Consider the following 23,101-nt stretch of genomic DNA (forward strand, 5'->3'; position numbering starts at 1 on the left):
AAATCTATATTAGGCATATTTATTACACATACCGAGCCAAGTATGGCACCATGGAGAAGCGACGGTGTCGGCAATATAAAGCGATTGTTTATGTTTTACGTATACTACCCAATGCCACATTTTCTTTCGAAATGCCAGAATATAAAGCGATTGTTTATGTTTTACGTATACTACCCAATGCCACATTTTCTTTCGAAATGCCAGATTTTGCAAGACAAATTAACCCGATGGATTTTTGGAAAAAAGACAAATCTACTTTCCCTGAGCTTTATTATTTGGCTATAAAATATTATTTGTCAATACCTGCCACATCAGTATCTTCCGAAAGAGTATTTTCAAAGGCTGGGCAGTTAACAAACCTAAGTATTTTTTAGAAATTAGACTAGACATTGGAAAACCGGTTTTAATACCGGTATCCCGATATTTCAATTTTCAAATATCAAATACCGGTATTCAGATTTTAGTTCGGTATTGTAGGCCCTATCCAGAAGTCAGAATTGCAACTCTTCCTTTATTTAACTGAAATATTATATTTAGTTTTTATAAATATAAAGTAAAATAAACTTTATTGATTTATACAACCAAATAAATAATAAACCAAATTTTCATTTTCATTGTCATTGAAAATCATAAACGTCAAAATTCATAGTAAATATGGTATAGTTCTTTTCATGACCATTTTTCAGTGCGTAACAGTTTTTCGATTTCTCTCGAACGCATTAAATTGTATGTGACAGAAAAAAAGGCACGTCGGTGATTACTTTGGTAATTATTCTAGTTCGGTGACTATTCTAGTTGTCGATAGATGGCGCCATAATCAAAAAAGAATTATTTATTAAATAAAATAATAATATTATCAATATAATCTGTACAATTTATAAGACTATACAAATCAAAGAAAATACCATTTTATAAATGCAATAGACACAATTGATTTGTTTTTATTCCAAATTGAAAATTTGTCCATAAAAAATAAGATTAATGAGCTGGAGGCTTTCATGACTGGGAGAGAACCGGATGCACTCTGTCTGGCTGAACACTGGCTATCAGATCTGGAATACAGGTCCTTAAGAGTCTCCAATTTTCTGCCAGCTTCAGCCTTCTGCCGAACAAACTGTAAGGGAGGTGGAGCAGCCATTTTAATAAATAAAAACATTCTCTTTAAAGAGTGGCATAATGTAAAAGATCTGTCCATACAGGGACAAATTGAATTATGTTGTGCATATATTGAAAAATATAAGTTATATTTATTAACTGTATATAGGCCTCCGTCAGGCTCTTTTAACGTTTTTATTGAAGTACTGGAGGGAGCTTTACAATCACTTAACCTTACTAAGAGAATCTTGATTCTTGGGGATTTTAATATTCATTTTAATACAGATTCTCCTCACTGTACAGAATTATGTAACCTAATGCATAGTTTCGGTTTTCATCAAAATAATTTCGAAGCCACCAGACAGAAAAACTGTCTCGATAATGTTTTTTCCAATTTGGATCCACAGGACCTTCAGCTACAAGTTGTTGATCCTGGTATATCTGACCATAGAGGTATATACCTGGAATTTACCTTAATGGGAGGAGAACAATTTTCTGATCCTCAAAAAGTGTTTTTTAGACCCATCACTGAGAGAGGAAGATACTTGTTCTTCTCTATGATAGAGAACATTTCATGGGACTTTATTAATGACACTAATATGAATGCGAATAATAAGTTTTCCTATTTTGTTCACATCATTTCCAATGCATTCTTGACCTGTTTCCCGGAAAAGTCTTACTCTAAAAGAAAGGGTCAGGCGGGTGTGGTGAGTTGGTTTAATGATAGCTTGAGAACAATGCGTGATAATATTCAATTTTTTATAGAACGTAATAAACAGCTTGATGCACCAAATTACCTACAGGAATACATAAAAAATATTAAAAATGAATATCGGAAAGCAATAAAAGCAGCAAAGAAAGCTACCAATGACCAACTAATTTCAAACTCTCATAACCCGATTAAAACAATGTGGAATATCATTAATGAGTATAGAGGCATCACAAAAACTGAAACTAATTCTAATATAACACCTGATCAATTTAATCATTATTTTTTAAACATTGCCTCCGAGCTGCATAGCCGTACTCCTGCACCCCACAATGACCCACTCAACTATGCACCACCTTATGCTGAACAGATGTTTGAATTCCAACCAGTCTCTTTTAATGAGGTAAGAGATATTGTGAACTCTCTCAAAAATAAAAAAAGTAAGGACCCATTTAATTTAACTGTCAGCTTAATCAAAGGGATAAAAAATCTAATAATATGTCCTCTGACCAAGCTCATAAACTTATGTATAGCTGAGGGGGTTTTTCCTGAAGTTTTAAAAACTGCGGTGGTCATTCCGGTTTTTAAAAAGGGAGAGACAGATCAAATGTCTAATTACAGACCTATCTCTCTGTTACCTATATTCTCGAAGATATTTGAAAAATGTCTTGCTGGAAAAATAGCAAGTTTCTTTGAGTCTAACGGGCTCTTCGTTGAATCTCAATTTGGCTTCAGAAAGGGTTTGAAGACTGTTCAGGGTATTTTGAATCTTGTAACATACATCCAAGATGCTTTTGAACAAGGTAACTATGTGTCTTCCAACTTTTGCGACCTAAGTAAAGCCTTCGATTGTGTGTCCCACGAAATTCTTACTGCTAAATTGAGTAAATATAACTTCTCAATCTCCAGTATATCATTGATAAAAAATTATTTGACGGACCGCTGCCAGAGGGTGAGATTTGCAGGTGTTGAATCGGAGAGAGGATGCTTGCGCATAGGAGTTCCTCAGGGCTCTGTGTTGGGTCCCTTATTATTCTTGATATACATCAATGATTTACCACTTTCATGTCAAACTGCGCATTTCACTCTCTTTGCAGATGACACAACAATCTCATCCTGCAGTAAGGATTTGGTAACAGCAGTGGGGAGTTCGTGGGGTTCAGTGTTGGAGGCAGAACAATGGTTCCATTCTAATAGGCTGTTTCTCAATACAACCAAAACACAGTCCTTACTTTTTTCAACTAGAAATATTACTGATGAACTGGACAATGCATCCTGTGCTAAATTTCTTGGTGTTCTGCTGGACCCTGGTCTGATATGGGATGCTCATACCACCTCTTTAGTGGCAAAGCTATCATCAAATACATTTTTGCTTCGTGGACTTTCATCCTGTGTTTCCGCTTCCATACTAAAGCAGGCATATTTTTCTTTGTGTCACTCACATATATCCTATGCTATTCTCGCATGGGGCCATAGTGCAGGAGCGAAGGATGTATTCAGACTGCAGAGAAGGGCCATTCGCATTGTCGCCGGCTTGCCATATAGAGCCGATTGCAGACAAGTTTTTATAGATTGGAAAATATTAACATTACCTTGCCAGTATATATATGATAATCTTATATATGTAAAATGCAATATGCATAAATTCCAGACTCATGAACAGATTCATAATATTAACACACGCTTTAGAGGGAACCTTGCCCCAAAGTTTCGTAGGCTGGAGAGGTGCAGAGATGGCCCATCATGTCTGGCTATACATTTCTTTAATAAATTACCCCTAATAATTCGAGAACTGCCCTTAGATACATACAAAATAAAAATCAAAGAACTTCTTTTGGTGGGTGCTTACTATTCTCAGGAGGAATATCTCGGGGCTACCCTGTTGTGATAGTCCTACAGCTCTCTTAAATGTTCTGTGTGCTCTTGTGTTTTATGCTAATATTCTAACTTTGTGTTAAGTATTTAGACTAGGTGATACAATTTTATAGATTTTACTTATTAAGTGTTAGCTTGCCAATGTATTTCAATGATGCATTTTAACAGACTTTAACTTATGTAAATACTCTGTATATTGACATCAATAAACTGAATTGAATTGAAAAATAAAATTTGACAACTGTCAGATTTAACTAAAATGTCATGTTAGAATAAATGTCATAAATGTGTATTATCACGGACTTACCTTTTTTTCTATAATTTGTGACGCACTGAAAAATGGTCATGAAAAGGAGAATATCAATGTGTCATATCGTTTATTATCCTTATTTAACTTATTGTAGTTTCTATGGACAATGGGCTTAAAGGAAAAATTCTAAAGGAGCCGGTGGGCGATGGCGTCTGGTTTGAAATAATGAAATAAATATAAAATTTGTTATTTTATTATTTCGAAAACTATCTCTCTAATACACCTACTACAATATTGCACATAGACACCATCCCTCACCAACACCTTTAGAATCTCTTCAACTGTATGTATGTGGAATTTAGATAATTCAGTGACATGTTTTGGATTAAAATATGATATTAAAATATGATAAAATATGTTGAATACCCAGTAAAAATAAGCAACGGCAAATCTAGGGGATTTTTGTTATTGTATGATGTAGTTGGAAACAATGTTATATAAGTGTCAGATGTCAACTAGAAGTAAAACATGTGTCAAAAAGAAAAATAAATGTTGATTTTGATGTTTAAGTTATTTGTAGAATTATTGAGTTTCTTTTAAAATAAAACTGACTAGAAGTACTTCGGTGTTTAATTAACATCCACGCAATTCTGCAAAACATCAGGTTATGGGCCCAGATCACTTGTTTTCGTGAGTATTTCGCCAGTAAAAAAAGTCAGTGTTGAAGAGCCTGTGTCGGTAGTTTGCCGCGGCCAACGAAAATAAAAAAAAGAAAAGCTGAAAAAAAGGTGAAAAAGAAGCTCGAGTATATATACATAAAAAAAAGAAAAACATAAATCCGAAAAATGGAAAATTCATCGGCTGCGTTGAAACTTAGTGGTGGTGACAACTGGGTAGCCTGGAAATTTCAAACAAGGGTAGTGCTAAAAAGCCGTGGTTATTATGACATAGTAATAGGAAAGTCTGTGAGACCGAGCACTACTGGAGATGACCAAAAGAAATGGGATGCTGGTGATTCAAAAGCACAAGAATTTATAGTAACCAGAATAGAGCAAGGCCCTATGACACACATTTTATCCTGTGAGACCTCGAAAGATATGTGGACAAAGTTGAAGTCTGTCTACGACAAAGAGTCAGAGGTGAGCATTCATTTAATGCAACAAAAGTTTTTTCTCTTGGAGTTTTCATCAGGTAAAAATGTTGCCTCATTCATATCACAGCTTGAAGAGATAAAAAATAAGCTAAAGCAAGCTGGTGAAGAGCTGTCCGATAAAATGATCATGACAAAAATACTTATGGCATTGCCAGAGGAATATAAGCATTTTCGGTCCGCATGGGAATCCGTACCATCTGATAAACAAACCCTAGATGAACTTACATCAAGACTACTTATCGAAGAAGAAAGAAGTAAGTCAGCACAGGGCAGCACAGCATTGGCGATGAAAAGTGATACAAGCAGAGAATTTAAAGGGCAAAAGAAAACCAGGTTAAAGTGCCATTTTTGTGGCAGAGTTGGCCATATTGCGAAAAATTGCTTTTTCAAGAAGAAAGAGAGAGATAATAATAGCCAGAAAGACATAAAAGTATGCAGTCAATGTAAAAGACGAGGACACAACTTACAAGAGTGTTGGTTTAATAAAAATAAAAATGAAAAACAACAGACAAGCAGAGAAGAAAATAAAATTGACAGTAATGCATTCATGGTATATACTGGGAGTAAGAAAAATAAAAATGAATGGTGCTTGGACACAGGAGCTAGCGAACATATGTGCTGGAATCAAGATCTGTTTGAAGAATTGATAGAGATAAGCTATAAAAAACAAGTAAAAGTCGGAAATGGAGAAAAATTACCAGTTAAAGGTATTGGAAAAATAACTCTATGGGCATTTAATGGTAAGAAATTTATAAAGTCAACCCTGTCAGATGTATTATTTGTGCCAGATTTAAAATTTAATTTATTCTCAGCTGGATGTGCCTTAGATAAAGGTTATAAGATGTTTTCAAACAATGAAAAATGTGAATTTTATAATGACAAAGGAGAAATAAGAGCATTGGCAACACGGGATAACAAATTATACAAAATGTTATTCTCACAAGAACAAAACACTGAAACCTTTGCAAATATTTTAATTTCGGAACGCACCCCTAACGAAAACTTGTCTGACGGTCAAGTTCAAGAAAACAGCTGTTTAGTAGATGTATTTTTATCAGAGTGTAATTCTGCAAAAACAACAGAAAGTTTGAGAGTTTGGCACTGCAGACTAGCACATCAAAATACTACATATGTGAGAAACTTTTTAAGGCAAAATAACATTGATTTTATAGACGAAAAATTCGTGTGTGAACAGTGTTTAACAGGTAAACAACACAGAATACCATTCAAGTTAAGTGAATCAAGAGCAAGTGAGCCATTACAATTAGTGCATACAGACGTATGTGGCCCTATGGAAGAAGAGTCTTTAGGGGGAAATAGGTATTTCCTGTTGTTAAAGGATGACTATACAAATTATAGGTACGCGTATTTCATGAAAAATAAATCAGAAGTTAAGAAACACCTTAAAAATTTTATATCATTAGCCGAGAGAGAGACAGGCTACAAGATGAAAACTTTACGATCAGATAACGGTTTAGAGTTTATGAACCAAGAAATAAAGGAGATGCTTGACTATCAAGGCATAAAACATCAGAGATCAGTAGTGTATACGCCTCAGCAGAACGGTAGGGCTGAGAGGGAAAATAGAACCCTAGTTGAATCAGCCCGAACTATGATACAAGGGCAAAAGTTGAATAAAAACTTGTGGGCAGAGGCCATACATACAGCAGTGTATGTTTTAAACCGAACAGGCCCTAGTAGCATAAAAAATGTGACACCTTATGAATTATGGTACAAAAAGAAAGTCAATAATATTTCTACACTCAAGAGTTTTGGTTCTAGAGTATCAGTGCATGTCCCAAAAGAGAAGAGATTAAAATGGGATGCAAAAAATATGTTTGGTTTCTTTATTGGCTACAGTGAGGATGTAAAAGGTTACAAAATATTTGTCCCAGACAAAAATAAAGTTGAAATTCATCGAGATGTCATATTTTTGCCCGAGAAAACCATAGAAATAAAAAATGGGGAGACAGACATGAATAAAAACATACAGATGATATGTGAGGAGATAAAGTCAGAAGAAGATGACAGTGAAGCAGAAGAACCTCAAAATAATAGAGAAGAAAGCAGTGAGAGTGACCTCGAAACTGATAGCAGTATTGAAGATGTGAATGAAATAGAGCAGGAGCATGGATATGACCTGAGAAGACATATAAAAAGACCCTCAAGATATGATGATTATGTTCTGGATGATGACGAAATGAGTTTGTTGACTTTTAGTGATGATGAAGAACCCCAGACGTATGATGATGCAGTGGCCAGTAGTGAGTGTAAAAATTGGAAGAAAGCTATGCAATCAGAAATAAATGCGTTGCTAGAAAATGAAACATGGGAGTTTGTGCAAAGTAGTGATGGTCAAAAAGTCATTGAGTGCAAGTGGGTGTTCAAGAAAAAGAAAAATGAAAATGGTAAAGTAGTGAAATATAAAGCTCGTTTGGTAGCTAGAGGTTTTCAACAAATTGGTATGTGTTTTAATGATATTTATAGTCCAGTAGCAAAATTACCATCAATAAGGATTTTCTTAGCCATGTGTAATACTTTTGATATGAAAATTCATCAAGTAGATGTTTGTAGTGCATTTCTAAATGGGGATATTAAAGAAAATGTTTTTATTTCACTCCCAAAGGGATTTAAAGAAAAAGAGGGCACTATTTGCAAATTAAGAAAATCCTTATATGGTTTGAAAAGTTCACCTAAAAATTGGAATGACAAATTTCATAATTTGATGCAAAATTTGAGTTTTTCAAGATCTGAATATGAATATTGTCTTTATATTAAAGTAAATGAAAAAGGTAGGATATACATTTTGCTGTATGTTGATGATTTGCTGTTGGCAGGTACAAATGATCAAGAAGTTGAGAAAATAAAATACATTTTAAACAAAAACTTCAAAATGAACGACTTAGGTCAAATAAAACATTTTTTGGGTATGTGCATAACTCAAAATTTGTCTGAAGGCAAAATAAAAATTAATCAAACTGTTTACTTAAAAAATGTTTTGAAGAAATTTGACATGTCAAGCTGCAAGCCATCAACAACACCAATGGATAATAATTTTCACCACGATTTTCTCAAACGAGAAAAATCTGAGAGCATAGAGATAGAAAAGAAATGTAGAGTTGCTATAGGATGTTTGATGTATGCAATGTTATGCTCAAGACCAGATTTGTGTATAGCTATAGGTATATTAAGCAGGTATCAAACATGTGCAAGTAACGATTTGTGGGTAGCAATAAAAAGAGTATTGAGATATATTCAAAGCACAGTTACTATGAGTTTGATATACTATAAACATAAATATAAACAGGAAAATTTGATAGTAGGGTACTCAGATTCAGATTGGGCAGGTGACCGTACTGATAGAAAATCTACATCAGGATATGTATTCAAAGTTTTTAATTGCACGGTGTCATGGGCATCACGGAAACAGTCTACAGTCAGTTTGTCCTCTACTGAAGCTGAATATGTTGCACTAAGTGTATGTGTGAGTGAAGCATGTTGGCTAAGATACTTAATGTATGATTTAAAAATAAAACCTGATTATGTAGCGGTTCTAATTCATGCAGACAATCAAAGCGCTATAAGGGTTAGTAGAAATCCGGAATTTCATAAAAGACTAAAACATGTTGATATTAGATTTCATTTTGTACGAGATAAAATTAAGGAAAATATTGTTGTATTAAAATATCTTAATACAAGTGACCAACAGGCTGACATATGTACAAAACCATTAGGTTTAACTCTGTTTAAAAAATTTAGAGAGTTGCTAGGTTTAGAATAAAAAAATTAATTTAGATCTAGGAGATTTACCGTTGAGGGGGGGTGTTGAATACCCAGTAAAAATAAGCAACGGCAAATCTAGGGGATTTTTGTTATTGTATGATGTAGTTGGAAACAATGTTATATAAGTGTCAGATGTCAACTAGAAGTAAAACATGTGTCAAAAAGAAAAATAAATGTTGATTTTGATGTTTAAGTTATTTGTAGAATTATTGAGTTTCTTTTAAAATAAAACTGACTAGAAGTACTTCGGTGTTTAATTAACATCCACGCAATTCTGCAAAACATCAAAATATGGTAGAAAAAAATAAAGATTAAAGAAACCAATTGAGAACAAAGAATACAACATAGGTAAGTAGTGTTGTTCTGAAGCTATTTCCTTGTGGCATTTTTATGATTAACTATTTAGTGGGAAATTTTGTATTTTGACAACGAAACCCGATTTGGGCTTCGAAACGTTAATGACATTATTTTTTCAATTTAATTGTGGCTTATTTCCCACTAAATAGTTAATCATAGGTAAGTAGGTACTAAAAATGTGATAAAATAAAAAAGTATTGATAAGAACAAGAATTAGAAAAGAAAAGAATGTAGCAAGGTACAGAAGATGACAAAAATGACAATGAGAAGAAATCTAGATGTAAAATATAAAAAGCAGGAATGGGGGAATAAAGTCAGGAAAGACAAGGGGATTAGATGTAGTAGTTATGAAGTAGGTTATTATACTACTATAGTATTTTATTAGAAATAATTAAGGCAACACAGACAACAAATGCTACATCAACAAATTGAAAAACAAAGAGAATTTATAAATATTAACCATATCAGATATCTGCTCGAATAGTGTCACATCACAATAAAAAAAAAAGAAAACGGTTTTATTGCACCAATAGTTTAATAAAACTACAAAATCGTATCTCAAGATTATAAAGAGTCGTTTGTGGAGTTAATACAGTTATGTGCTCAAGAAAAGTGACACATTTTATCTTTCTTTTTGCAGTATTTTTTGTTTAATGTTGTTAATTGTATTTAAAGTTCCATCATTAAAAAGTATAAGCCTGTTAACCAGCTAATAATAAAATTATATTTGGTACTGCAACAGCCACTTTCAATAAACATTATTTCGTAAATTTTTCGTTATTTCATCTGTATAGTGTCACAACTCAAAAAAAATTAATATATTTAGCAGAATTAATACACTACAGTGGAACCTCAATAAGTAGGATTAATCGCGGGTTATCGAAAATCCGGGTTAGCTGGAGATTATGGTAAAAATTAATACAATACAGTATAATTACAGATAAATTCCATTACAATTGCAAAAACATGAAATACATAATATGCACAGTACATCTAATTAATACAGTTCAAGTATTACGTAATGCAAATTTGGGGGGGGGTCAAAAATCTTCAAAAATTGCGTTAGGCAATAGTGAAACGCCCATTACAGTGCATTACTTAGGGGGGAGGGGGAGCCAAAAATCTTCAAAAATCGGGTTACGTAATACTTGAACGCTCCCTAAGTAATGTACAGTTGTATACAGCGGTCACTTGGTTCACAGAGGTGACGACAGTTTGGAGAGATTAATTGTTTCTGGAAACATTCCGGGGAGAAGATCAAGAGGACGATCACCAACTAGATGGTCTGACCAAATAAAGCATTCAGCTGGAAACTCATTCTGCGAAGCTCTTAGAGCAGCTGAAGATAGAGACCAATGGAGAAACATTGTTAGGAATATTGGAAGAAATCACGATCCTCAGTAATGGGGAAACAACAAGAGAGAGAGTATACAGTAGGTATTGTTTATTCCTTGGTAAAAAACTTAGTCAAAGTGACAAAATGTTTGTTTTGTCTGTTGAAAATCGGTCCAAGTTAGCTGGACTTCCGGGTTATCGGAGGCCAACTTATCGGGATTCCACTGTATTTGGTAGAGCTTCAAAAACCTATATAAACTGACTAAAATAATTATACTAATTTTAACAGTTTTTGAATTAAACCCGGAAAAGTTCTAGCACAAATTTTAAATGTTGTTGTCTCAATACTTTGATTTCGTGACTTATGACACTGTTTGAGTGGAGGTGAGATATAAGAAATGGGATTAAGTGGAATATACAAATGATAAGGGTATTTTTTATGATCAGGGATAGCTCTAAAAAGGGCAGTACCGAAGTTAGATCAACTGTAGTAATATGTATGAAGTGGAACACAACTCCTAGAGGGATTGTTGTTACATTATTATTGTCACTTGTGATTATGCTGGCAAAATGTATAAGGAAGCAGAATTATAAAATGATAAATTAAGTATATAATGCTGGTTTCCTTTAAATCATAACAGAAACCACATTGTAACATCAAAAAAGATACACAATGTAGAGAAATGTAATTAGGTAAGATGATCTTAATACAGCCTTATTTTGTATATTAAAACGTTGATTTTATAATACTCAATTTATCTTCTTGGCAATCAAATACAAAAGGTGAGATTTTTGTATTGAACTGGGTTAAAAATGCTTTTTAACCTAAAAAATAATTTTAATCCAAACCTATTCTTACCAAATCTGGGATTACAATTTGGATCATGTCTATAAAAACTTCTGTGGCATTCTCTGTATTAGTTGTTTTCAAACACAATCCACAAAAAGTGTTAATAGCTTCTTGGTTTTCCTCCATGTTTATTAAATAAATATGTGACTTATAAAAAAATTTTACAACCAATTAAGTAAAAGTTAAATAATTTAGCAGTATGTAGCCGGTTCATAAAACAAAGAGGGATAATATAGCTTATATTTTCTCGCAAAGGAGAAACAAGCCAAAATTAATTTGCACACATTAGAAAATGATTTGAAATTTAATAACGATCTATAACAAAACAAAAAAAAACAATAATTTAATGTCAATGTCAATTTGTCAATGTCAATTCGCAAAATTAAATTCCAACAGAGGGCGCTCAAAATTTCAAAGATGGACGACAACTCTAGGAAAACAATTCATTTTGTCATTTGAATTCACAGTTCTAAAACGTTAATTTAAAATCATTTACAGGAGTGTTTTGCTAAACAGGCATAGTTTGTCTTAACCCTTAAACGCCCAACCTTTTTTAGGTTCCATGTACGCCCAAGGGTGGGTAAAAAATGTCCACCTCGAAAATAGCTAATATATTTATTGAGAGTTGTTGGAAATGGATTAAACTTAAGAATCTTATGCTTAATAAACACGTCATCTTCTAAAATATTATTATAAACAATTTACAAACCTTACAACAAAATTACAATGTACATCAAAATTACCATACCAGTAAAAGCCAGTAGTTCACATTTATCGATTTTCTCCATATTCTGCCTTTCAACCTCCTCATTGGCGGATAATTATGTAGATTATGTAATTATACGTCGATAATTATATGGATTATCTTCCTACCAACGAGAAATTATATAGAAACCTTTAGTAACAAGTTTTACCAACGGTGTACTTTTTATGCCCACCCATATTTAACTCAGGATGCTACTTCTATTTTCAAAAATATCGGTAGAACCAAATTAAAATCCGATAAAGGGCTGTCTTTTTAACAATAAATAATTTTAAAAAAATTTTTAAACACTTAATAAATATGTTACAAGGGAATACGCATTAGGTGGACATTTTTTACCCACCCTTGGGCGTTTAAGGGTAAAGCATAGAGTGCGCTGGGGTGCAAGACTCATCTTTGCGCCCCCTTTTGTCAAAAGATTATATAATATACAGTCGGAAAAATGAAAGAATATCCATGAACGAACATATAAAACACGCTATATTTTCCTGTCACCGTGTCACAAAGAAAATTGTTCAGTGCAAGTACATGTAACAATAATTATTACATGTACTGGCGCTGACCAATTTTTTGTGTGACACGGTGACAGGAAAATACAGCGTGTTTTATATGTTCGTCCATGGGTATTCTTTCATTTTTCCGACTGTAGGTTATAGGATAGGTCCCTCCTCGAGACTGTAATTTTTCCTTGCCGCTGGTGGGAGGGCTGAGTAATTGGTCTTGGTCCCTTATTTTGTGAGGGGAGCACGACCAGTGAAACCAAACACAGTCTCAGCGTCCAGTGCCTGTGCACCGGGTCAGCGCCGGACACCGCCACTGGACGCTAAAAGGCGGAGCAACTGAGGCGAACAGTTGCTGCGCCTTCGCCTTCAGCTAACTTTACAAGCACCTTTCCCCGTTCCCACGGCCACCCTAAACCCAAATCACGTCGCCCACCCCTATAAGAACCCCCTTTTCTCTCATCACCTGAAAGGGAAACCCTCTCCTTCTGAGGGTGGCCGATCACCCCCCCCCCCCGTCCCCCTAGAGGAGTAAACCTCAAGAAAAAATCCCCAATACTACGGTGGAAGGCATCGTGCCAAAGGTATGCGAGATGCGAGGGTCAGAGCATCGCGAACGATCCCTTCGGGATACCTGGCGACCTCCCGAAGTATTTAGCCTTGGCGCGGCAAGGGCGCACTGTCGCGTCCGACGTAAAGGACGTCCCTACTGGTGGGATCTATATGGATAAAAGAAAGAATAAAGAATGGAAAGAAGAAAACGAAGACGACCACAGGCAACGGAACCAGGACGACGATAAGACTCAGTTAGATATGTATGAAGACAAACAGGAAACACAAGACCAAAGGGAACAAAGAGAACAGAGGGAATTCGAGGAAGAACTCCTGAAGAAAAGCAAAGAAAACAGAATTTCGCTGAATAGGTCATCGGGACCAGCGAAGCACTCGACATTAATACTCGAGGACAAAGAAGAACCAGAACAGGAACAAGAAGAACGGGAAGTAGAATTATGGGCGGACAGAGTGCTGAAAGAACATACTCTTCGGAGATGACGACTATCCGTCATCGAAGAAGAGGAAGGCGGACAGCCCGGAGCTGGAAACCAGAAACAAGAAGGACAAGAGGGAGGTACTAGACGAGACGGACGGGGAAAGAGACCTCAGGATGTTAAGAGAAGCCCTGGAAATATTGTCCAGGACAGGGCCGGTCGAGGGTACACTGAAGCACAAGGTGGTGAATTTGCTAGTGGAGGTATATAAGGGGAATAAATCGAGTCTGAATCTGAGGAGCCGGAATACATCTACGGCTACGGACACGGAACTCGATAACACCCAGGAAGTGAAGACAAAGCCGAAAACAGCGGAAATGGGAACACAGACCGATGCATGGCATGGACCCTCCGGGGCGGTTAAGGTGGCGAGCCTCGAAGGAGTAAAGACCTTCGAGGATTTCCAGAGGCACGCCCGCCTTGACTGGCCGGAAAAGATATTCAAAAAAGCAGTGGTAGAGGTCGGTAACCCCGTGGAGGCCAGGGTAAACGTGAAAATAGTAGTGACGGAGCCAAATGATCCAGGGATGAACTTCTCAGTCCAAAAGCTCTATAGAGACAGATACCCCAATCTGATAACGATGAAGGGGGAGTATGGGGACCTCGAGATGACCTACACAGTCAGGGAGAATGGTGCGAGAGTCACCACCAGTGAAACGATTATAAAGACTAAAAGCCATACCCCAGAACAGCTATGGGACGCCCTGTCTAGGGTGAGGGATGAGCTTAATGAAGAGGACTCGGTGGCTCTCCACCATACAAGCTACATGCCAGCAGAGGAGATGAGGAAGATGGCAGAAGCCGTCTTCCACAACTCAAAGACAAGCAAGGTCAAGGTATATACGACAGCCACCCGTAGGGAAAGACCGACCTACGGGTTCATCGTGAAAAAAAAGGACGCCACGTATGCCCAACTCCTAGAAGGAGTTGAAAAGGCGGTCGGGGGCACTGAGGCCAGGGGGGCTATACAAAGCCTCCGAAGCACTAAGGACGGAGGGTTACTGATAACCCTGGACAAAGATCAGACTGCAGCATCTGCACTGAAAGACGCCATAACTCAGAGGGAGAGCGGGCTCACCGCTAAATTGGTGGGCTCGGAAAGACAAGCGGTCATACACGTCAGGGGTATGACCGCAAATACAGCGGAACGACAAATTCAAGAGGCTGTACGCAGGGAGGTCGGAGCATGGGAGCCATGCTTCGAAATAAAACAGATTCGTCCTATGCGTGGGGATACCAAAGCCGCGACATTGGTACTTAGCTCCTCGGCCGCCAAGAAGCTCCTGGATGCAGGATACATTAAAATCGGACTGGCTAGGTGTGAGGTTGAGAAGCGGCATATAGTCAAGAGGTGCCAGAGGTGCTGGAGTTTCACCCATGATATCAATAAGTGCAAAGGACCAGACCGCACGGGGCACTGCCTTAAATGCGGCAAACCAGGCCATAACATGGACGGGTGCGAGGGGGAGGAGCACTGTGTGCTGTGCGACGAGCCGCATAGACACGGTAGCGGCAGATGCGCCGCATTCAGAGAAGCCCTACAAAGGGCGAGAGCGGCGGATCGGGGCACGGTGCCCGGGGCTCCTTCGCCGCGTTTCCCCCAATACACAGTAAGGAGCAGTCAAAACCCAGCGCCCAGGTCCCCTCAACCTCAACCTCAACACCTAAACACGGGGACGGGGACACCGACCAACCGCTGAAGGACGACGAGGAGAACAATATGGATGCAACAAACATGGTCCTGGAAGAAAGCCGGAGGGAAGCGCCCTGCGACTCTGCCCCTCCAGACCCCTAGGTGCTCTCGGTTGGGTAGCTCATACGTAAATTGTAATTTAATTAATATAACATCAAATGAGTAAAAAGAGTTTGAGAGTGTTACAGATTAACGTCGGACGGGCCAAGGCGGCCCACGATTTGGTCCATGCGAAGGCCCTGGACATCGGGGCGGATCTGATAATAGTGCCTGAGCCAAACAAAAATATTGCAGGGAGGTTTGGCTGGATATCGGATACGCGTTTCGATGTCGCTATCCATCTTGTCAACAGAAACTTAAGAATCGAAAAAATTACGAGGAAGGAGGGTGTAGTAAAAATCAACCTTGTTGATGTGGCTATTATAGCCTGCTACATCTCTCCAAACGTCAACATGACGGTGTATCTTGACAAGATGGAGGGCATCACGAATATGGCCCTGGCGGAGAAAAACTTCATCATTGCGGGCGACATTAACGCAAAATCCGTCCTATGGGGATCCCCGAGGAACGATAGTAGAGGAGAGGTATGGAGTGAGTGGATCTCCTCTCTCAATGTAATGGTCGTAAATAACGGCAAGCACACCTTTGAGAGGGGCGACTCACGCACCCATATCGACGTAACACTGGTGAATGACAACTATTCCAGTAAAGTCACTAAGTGGGATGTGATGGATGAGAATCTATTCACATTCCATAAATACATCTCCTACGAGATCGGTACCGCGGGGACCACCGGTAGCGGCAGAAAGGTTATGGTATCCAATAGGGCGGCCTTTAGGGAGAGGTTGTATGGCTTCTGCGAGGGGGCCACCGACTTCCCTGGCCTTAGAAATGCCATAATACGCGCGCACAGGGAGAGCACGAATAGCAATTTGGTATCGTATACAGTACCGTATTGGTGGAACGATGACGTTCAGAATGCCCGCGCCCGGTGCCTCAGACTGAGGCGCATCGCACAGAGGGTAAGAACGCCTATGGCGAGAGAAGAATACAAAAACGCAAAGAAGGACCTTAATAAGGTCATAAGGAGGTCCAAGCGTACGTGTTGGACCAATCTGTGCGATGCGCTTGAGGAAGATGTATGGGGTGAGGCCTACAGGTTAGTGGTTAGAACCTTGAGAGTTGAAACCCCATACAGACTTACTGAGGGCAGGAGGCGGGACATCGCGGGCGTCCTCTTCCCCAGGAGGCCAGAGATGCTGTTCGAGCCCACCATGTGTGAGTTCCCGGAAGCCGTTACTCCCATGGAACTCTCCAGGGCGGCAGACGCGATAAAGACAGGGAGGTCGCCGGGACCTGATCGGGTGCCGCCGGAGGCCGTTAAGATCGCGGTTGCAGCGCAACCAGAATTGTTTAGATCAGTGCTGTCCCGGCTTCTTGTGTCCCAGGCTTTTCCTGACGACCTGAAACGGGCACGCCTCACGTTGATACCCAAACCGGGTAAGAACCCGGAAGAGGCCAGCTCCTACCGACCCATCTGCCTCCTAGATTGCCTAGGCAAACTATATGAAAATATAGTTAAGAACCGCTTGGAAGCGGGATTAGATGCCGCAAACGCCATCTCCGATAGGCAATACGGCTTTAGGAAGGCTAGATCGGCGGTGGACGCTGTCAGGTACGTCACGAGGAGCGTGAAGGACTGCAGAAAGAAGTGGGCAGTGCTGGTCATGTTTGACGTTAAGAACGCCTTTAACACTGCGGGATGGGGGCACATCATCAATACGATGGAGGCCCTCAGACTGCCTACTTATCTCATAAATATAATTAAGAGCTATCTGACCGAGAGACATTTAACGATAAACAAGGGTGAAAACGCGAAACTCTCGGCGGGCGTCCCCCAGGGGTCGGTCCTCGGACCGACCCTATGGAATATTCTATACGACGGCGTGTTACGCATTAACTTCGGGCGCATGTGCAACGCGGTCGCGTACGCCGACGATCTCGCGATCCTTATCACCTACGATTCCTACTGGGAGGTGGTGCATAAGGCTGAAAGGTGTTTTCGTCGCGTGAACGCCTGGATGTCGGGAAAGGACCTGGAACTTGCAAGCGCAAAGACAGAGGTGGTGATCCTCAAGGCACCGAGAGCCGGGCCTGACCTGGTTTTCCGCTTCGGAGCCAGCGAGGTGAAACCGTCCTCTTGCGCTAGATACCTGGGCATAGACCTCGAACGGGGACTGGGGTTCTCCAAGCACCTCGCAAGGGTGGTAGAGAAGGCCGAGGCGCAAACCGCAGCCCTCCGAAGATTAACACCAAACATCGGAGGGCCTGGTAGCGCTAAACGGAGACTGTACCTACATACTGTACAGTCTACCCTTCTCTACGGGGCCCCGGTCTGGATCGAGGCTCTAAGGCACAAAAAGTATAGGGATGTCTTGATTAAAGCGCAGAGGAAGCCTCTGTTAAACGTATGCAGTGCATATCGTACTGCATCAACCACGGCCCTACAGGTCATAGCGGGTGCCCCTCCCATACACCTGCTTGCCAGAGAGCGAACAACACTCTATGAGTCAGGAAACGGCCATCTACCGGCGGTCAGAGCGGCCGCTAGGGAACGGCTCTTGGCCGACTGGCAAGCGGAGTGGGAGGCAGAGACAACCAAGGCACAGTGGACCAAGAGATTGGTCCCGAACATAGGGGCGTGGTACGCTTGTAAGTTCCGAAGAACGAACTACTATTTTACGCAGTTCCTAACGGGACACGGTTCTTTCCGGGCGTTCACGCACGGCATCGGTAAGTCAAACGATGACCTGTGCCTGGCCTGCCACGTGAGGGAGGACGCGGAACACTGCGTGTTCCGGTGTGGCGTGTTCGCTCGCGGGCAGGACAGGCTCAGGAATCGTTTCGGGGTCGTCGGCCCCGATAATATTATTAACCTAGCATTGGGCAACAGGGGAGATTTTGAATTCATTATTGATGTAATAACAGGCATAATAAAAGAGAGAGCAGCGCGTGAACGGGCAGAGCAGGGCGGATAAATATATATATATATATATATATATATATATATATATATATATATATATATATATATATATATATATATATATATATATATATATATATATATATATATAAATAATAATTCTACGTTTGGGTGGTACATTAGGTATATATATATATATACGTAGGTTGGTAAGTAAAGTGGTGGTAAAGATAAAGGTAGGAAATGACATCAACTCTTTTGAATGGAATTTAATTTGAATTAGGTATAACTAGGTATGCAGGTAAGCAAGCACAAATGTAGGGAAAAAAAAAAGGAAAAAAAACAAAAGAGGCGACCCTCTCGTCTAGGGCCGCCCCCAGTCCTATGAATTGTCCCAATCGTCTTTTTCGATACCAAATAGGGATCAAGTACGGCCCTATCGTTCCCGATAGGAGTCTAGGAAACCCCTCCGTGTAGGGACAGACACTCCAACTCTCCCCCTACCGTTTCTAGGTAGGGGGAGGATATAGGCCATGTTCAAGAATACTTTACTACAGACAGCGCGGAATGTCCCCATGTATCGTTCTCTACAGAACAAGTCCAGGGACATTCCGAGTCGGAAGAAGGGGTGGTTTTAGTTGGTAGGCGGCTGGTTATGGGGTGCACGCGGGATGCATTGACCACACGTGGTTGGCGTATCCTAGCGTGTTCTCCTCTCCTGTCCGAGTCCAACAGTACTAGGGACACCTTCCCTAGTCTGCTATGAGCGTTCCCCTCAATCCAAAAAAAAAAGGTTATAGGATAGGTAAGCTAAAATTAAAACTAATTACGCTTGCTTCCTTTTTATACAGTGAGCCATAGCATAGCCACTTTTACTTAACAAGCCATGAAGTTGAAACTTGGCAACATCTATTGGTAGACCGATTAATTCTGACAGTTCTCATTTGGTTTTAAATAATTTTCACTGTATTTACAGAGAAACTGAAATATTTTACAATATTTCGTGCTTCAAATTATAAAGAACATTAAAAGGTATGTTATTAAGATGATTTTAGTTCAATATAATATATTTTTATATAAACTTGCGTGCATATAGAAATCCGTCCACTTAAAAATTTTGTCATTTTTAATGTCTCATATTTCCTAAACCTGTTGGCAGATTTAAGTGATTTTTTAATATGTTATAGCCTAATTCTTTAACAATACCTCTGTAATAATATTGTTGGTAAACAGTTAAATTTTTATGCTGTACCGGGCATTGATAAAATACTGAAATTAAAACCCAACTATAGACTCCGATTTTCTTAACATTCTGTTTTTTTGATTAATTTGCTTATGTTTAACAACTAGATTTGTTCTTTATAAATGCAGGGTGTTTCTAAATAAGTGCGACAAACTTTAAGGGGAAAGGAACAAAATGAAAAATTTTGACGCCTGTATTTTAAAGGTAATCATTTTTTTCGAATTCTGAGAAAACTAATAAGTATTTTTAAAAAATTTAAACGCAGAATAAAAGATTACTTTATTACCGAGGGCCAAAAGTCCCTTAGAATGAATAAAAATTTTTTTAATGACATATTTGAAACTAAAAATCACACTAAATTTTCTTAGGTTTTCACCCCTGTAACTTATTAAAATAAACATAGAAGTTTTCAGGGACTTTGGGTCCTTGGTCCTAACGTAATCTTTCACTCCGCGTTTAAATTTTTGAAAAATACTTATTAGTTTTCTTAGGATTCGAAAAAAATGAATACCGTTTATATTCTTGTTATTGGTTTTTTTTGTATAATAAACGTTGCTTACGCAAGGAATTACTTTTAATATTATTTTGTACAAACTTCCAATTAATAATATTTTCTTGTTCGACTCAAAAAATACTATAAATTTTACCAGAATTTGTACTTTAAAATCGTAGTTTCGAAAGCGGTAGTCCGAAAGTCAGACTACCGACGTCATCAATTGCGACGTTGCCTTTTTCTCTTCATGGCTTGTAAAGTAAAGGTGGCTATGGCATATGACTTTCGGACTACCGCTTTCGAAACTACGATTTTAAAGTACAAATTCTGGTAAAATTTATAGTATTTTTTAAGTCGAACAAGAAAATATTAATAACTAGAAGTTTCTACAAAATAATATTAAAAGTAATTCCTTCTAAGTAACGTTTATTATACAAAAAAAAAAACAATAACAAGAATATAAACGGGATTCATTTTTTTCGAATCCCAAGAAAAATAATAACTATTTTTCAAAAATTTAAACGCAGAGTGAAAGATTACGTTAGGACCGAGGGCCCAAAGTCCCTGACCTGAAAACTTCTATGTTTATTTTAATAAGTTACAGGGGAGAAAAACTAAGAAAATTTAGTGTGACTTTTAGTTTCAAATATGTCATTAAAAAAACTTTTTATTCATTCTAAGGGATTTTCGGCCCTCGGTAATAAAGTAATCTTTTATTCTGCGTTTAAATTTTTCAAAAATACTTATTATAGTGTTCTCAGAATTCGAAAAAAATTATTACATTTAAAATACAGGCGTCAAAATCTTGCATTTTGTTCCTTTCCCCTTAAAGTTTGTCACACTTATTTAGAAATACCCTGAATTGATAAAGAACGAATCTAGTTGTTAAACATAAGTGAATTAATCAAAAAAACAGAATGTTAAGAAAACCGGAGTCTATACCCACATAACAATTTCATGTTCTTAGTAGATTCATAGAACATACTTTTCAGAAAAAGTATATACTGAGAATATGCGTAATTACCATTGCGAATGTGCAGAGCACATACTGAGTATATACTACATTACAGTACTTAAACGTTCTATGTATATACTTAGAATGTACTACCGCACTTCTTTTCAGTATATACCAAGAATGTTCTTTTTAGAACATTCCAAGGACGTGCTATAAACCTTCTATGTGTATACTTAGAACATACTACCGCACATCTTTTTAGTTTATATCAAGAAGGTACTTTCTAGAATATTCCAAGGAAGTGCTATAAACCTTCTATTTATATACTTAGAACGTACCTACTACCGCACATCTTTGTATGGGAAGAATATATATTTTTAAGAATATTCTAAGAAGGTGCTATCAAGTGCTATATTGCTTAGAAATATGTTTTCAGCATCACCTAATCTCATCTTAGGTTCTACTGGTTCTACCAAATACTTATTATATTTACATATTTTAATTGCAAATGAGAATGTAGTTAGTACCTACATTCTACAATATTACTTAAAAAGTAAGTACATATTTATAAATTTTAGTCATTTATATAAATCATTATATATTTAGCTAAACTAAACTATGCATAAGTAACTAAAATTTATATAATACTTATATGTACTTACCTATTTAATGAGTTACCAAAATAGATTATATTTTATGTATTTTGAAGCACCGCAAACAAAATAAAGATATTACAATAAAGATATTGTATGTATGTTCTTTAGTCCTAGTACTACATCATTCGTCTTCATCCTCAACACTGCATAGATCCATAGATGATACAAATAATGAAATAATGCCTGTTTTCTTTTTCATATTTTACGGTTTTTTCCTATCCCTGATCCATTCAGGTAAGAAATGGTCAGATGGGGGATATGAATGTATGTATTGTGGAATAACATCGGTGGTCAGTGTTGCCAAACGGAGAGAAATTTCCCTTTTTGCGGGAATTTTCAACATAAAAGGTGATAAAAGGAAAAAGTTTACTCAAAAGGTAACTTATACATCCCAAATTGTAAAATATTAAGAAAAAATCAAAATATTTGAAAATAATTAAACATATCTTCTCAGATTTTGTAAACAGGAGGGAAGTTTTTTTATAAAAGTGGGAATTTTTAAGGTAAGTTGACGGAAAAAGCTTACTCGACGGTTGGCAACGCCAAAGCCTTTGGTTGTGCAGTTTGGCACGTTTTGGTTCTGCGAAATGTACCTAAATTCAAATTCCAAGGATATAAAAATACTCATGATTCATGATAAACTCGAAATGGTAAAGTCATTTCAATTATGAAAACGAATTTTTAATAGTATCTATGTAAACGTTAATACAATTAATGCTTAAACTTTTTTACCATACAAAAATTTTGAAATGAAATTCGTCCAATACTACCTACATACATAAATTTTATTAATTATTCTAAAATATAACGAAGTTGATAAACTTCCTATACTATACATACATATTATTTTTAAGATATTTTAAAAGTATCTACTTATAAGTATGTGTTAAGAATGTACTTATAACTATGTGCTAAGAATATTCGATAAAGGTATATTCTAAGAATAGTATCTACTTAAGTATGTGTTAAGAATGTACTTATAAGTATGTGCTAAGTATATTCGATAAAGGTATATTCTAAGAATAAACTTTTACGAATATTCCGAGTTACTACGTACACGAATGTACTCAGTATATTCGGTACGAGAATATACTTTAAAGTATATGCAAAGAACATGAAATTTAGAATGTTTTTTAAGGTACATGCTATGCTTGTACTGCGCATATATTAAACAGAATATACTCCGACGAATGTTGGTAGTATATGCTTAGAACATGATACGAACATCATTGTTATGTGGGTAGTTGGGTTTTAATTTCAGTATTTTATAAATGCCCTGTACACCATAAAAATTTAACTGGTTAGCAACAATATTATTACAGTGGTATTGTTAAAGAATTAGGCTATAACATATTA

General features: G+C 37.5%; 1 protein-coding gene across 2 annotated transcripts in view; it reads right to left on the reverse strand.

The window, feature by feature from the left end:
* LOC126885107 (probable serine/threonine-protein kinase DDB_G0282963) overlaps window positions 1-11,737 on the reverse strand; it is a 56,934-nt gene extending 45,197 nt beyond the window's left edge. For both annotated transcript variants that reach the window (XM_050651533.1, XM_050651534.1), the window contains exon 1: window positions 11,417-11,737. In XM_050651533.1, the coding sequence (XP_050507490.1) occupies window positions 11,417-11,533 (117 nt within the window). In that variant the 5' untranslated portion in view covers window positions 11,534-11,737. The remainder of the gene's footprint in view (window positions 1-11,416) is intronic.
* Between the last annotated feature and the right edge of the window lie 11,364 nt (window positions 11,738-23,101).

The sequence above is a fragment of the Diabrotica virgifera genome, chromosome 5 (assembly GCF_917563875.1).
Source record: "Diabrotica virgifera virgifera chromosome 5, PGI_DIABVI_V3a".
NCBI classification, from domain to species: domain Eukaryota; kingdom Metazoa; phylum Arthropoda; class Insecta; order Coleoptera; family Chrysomelidae; genus Diabrotica; species Diabrotica virgifera.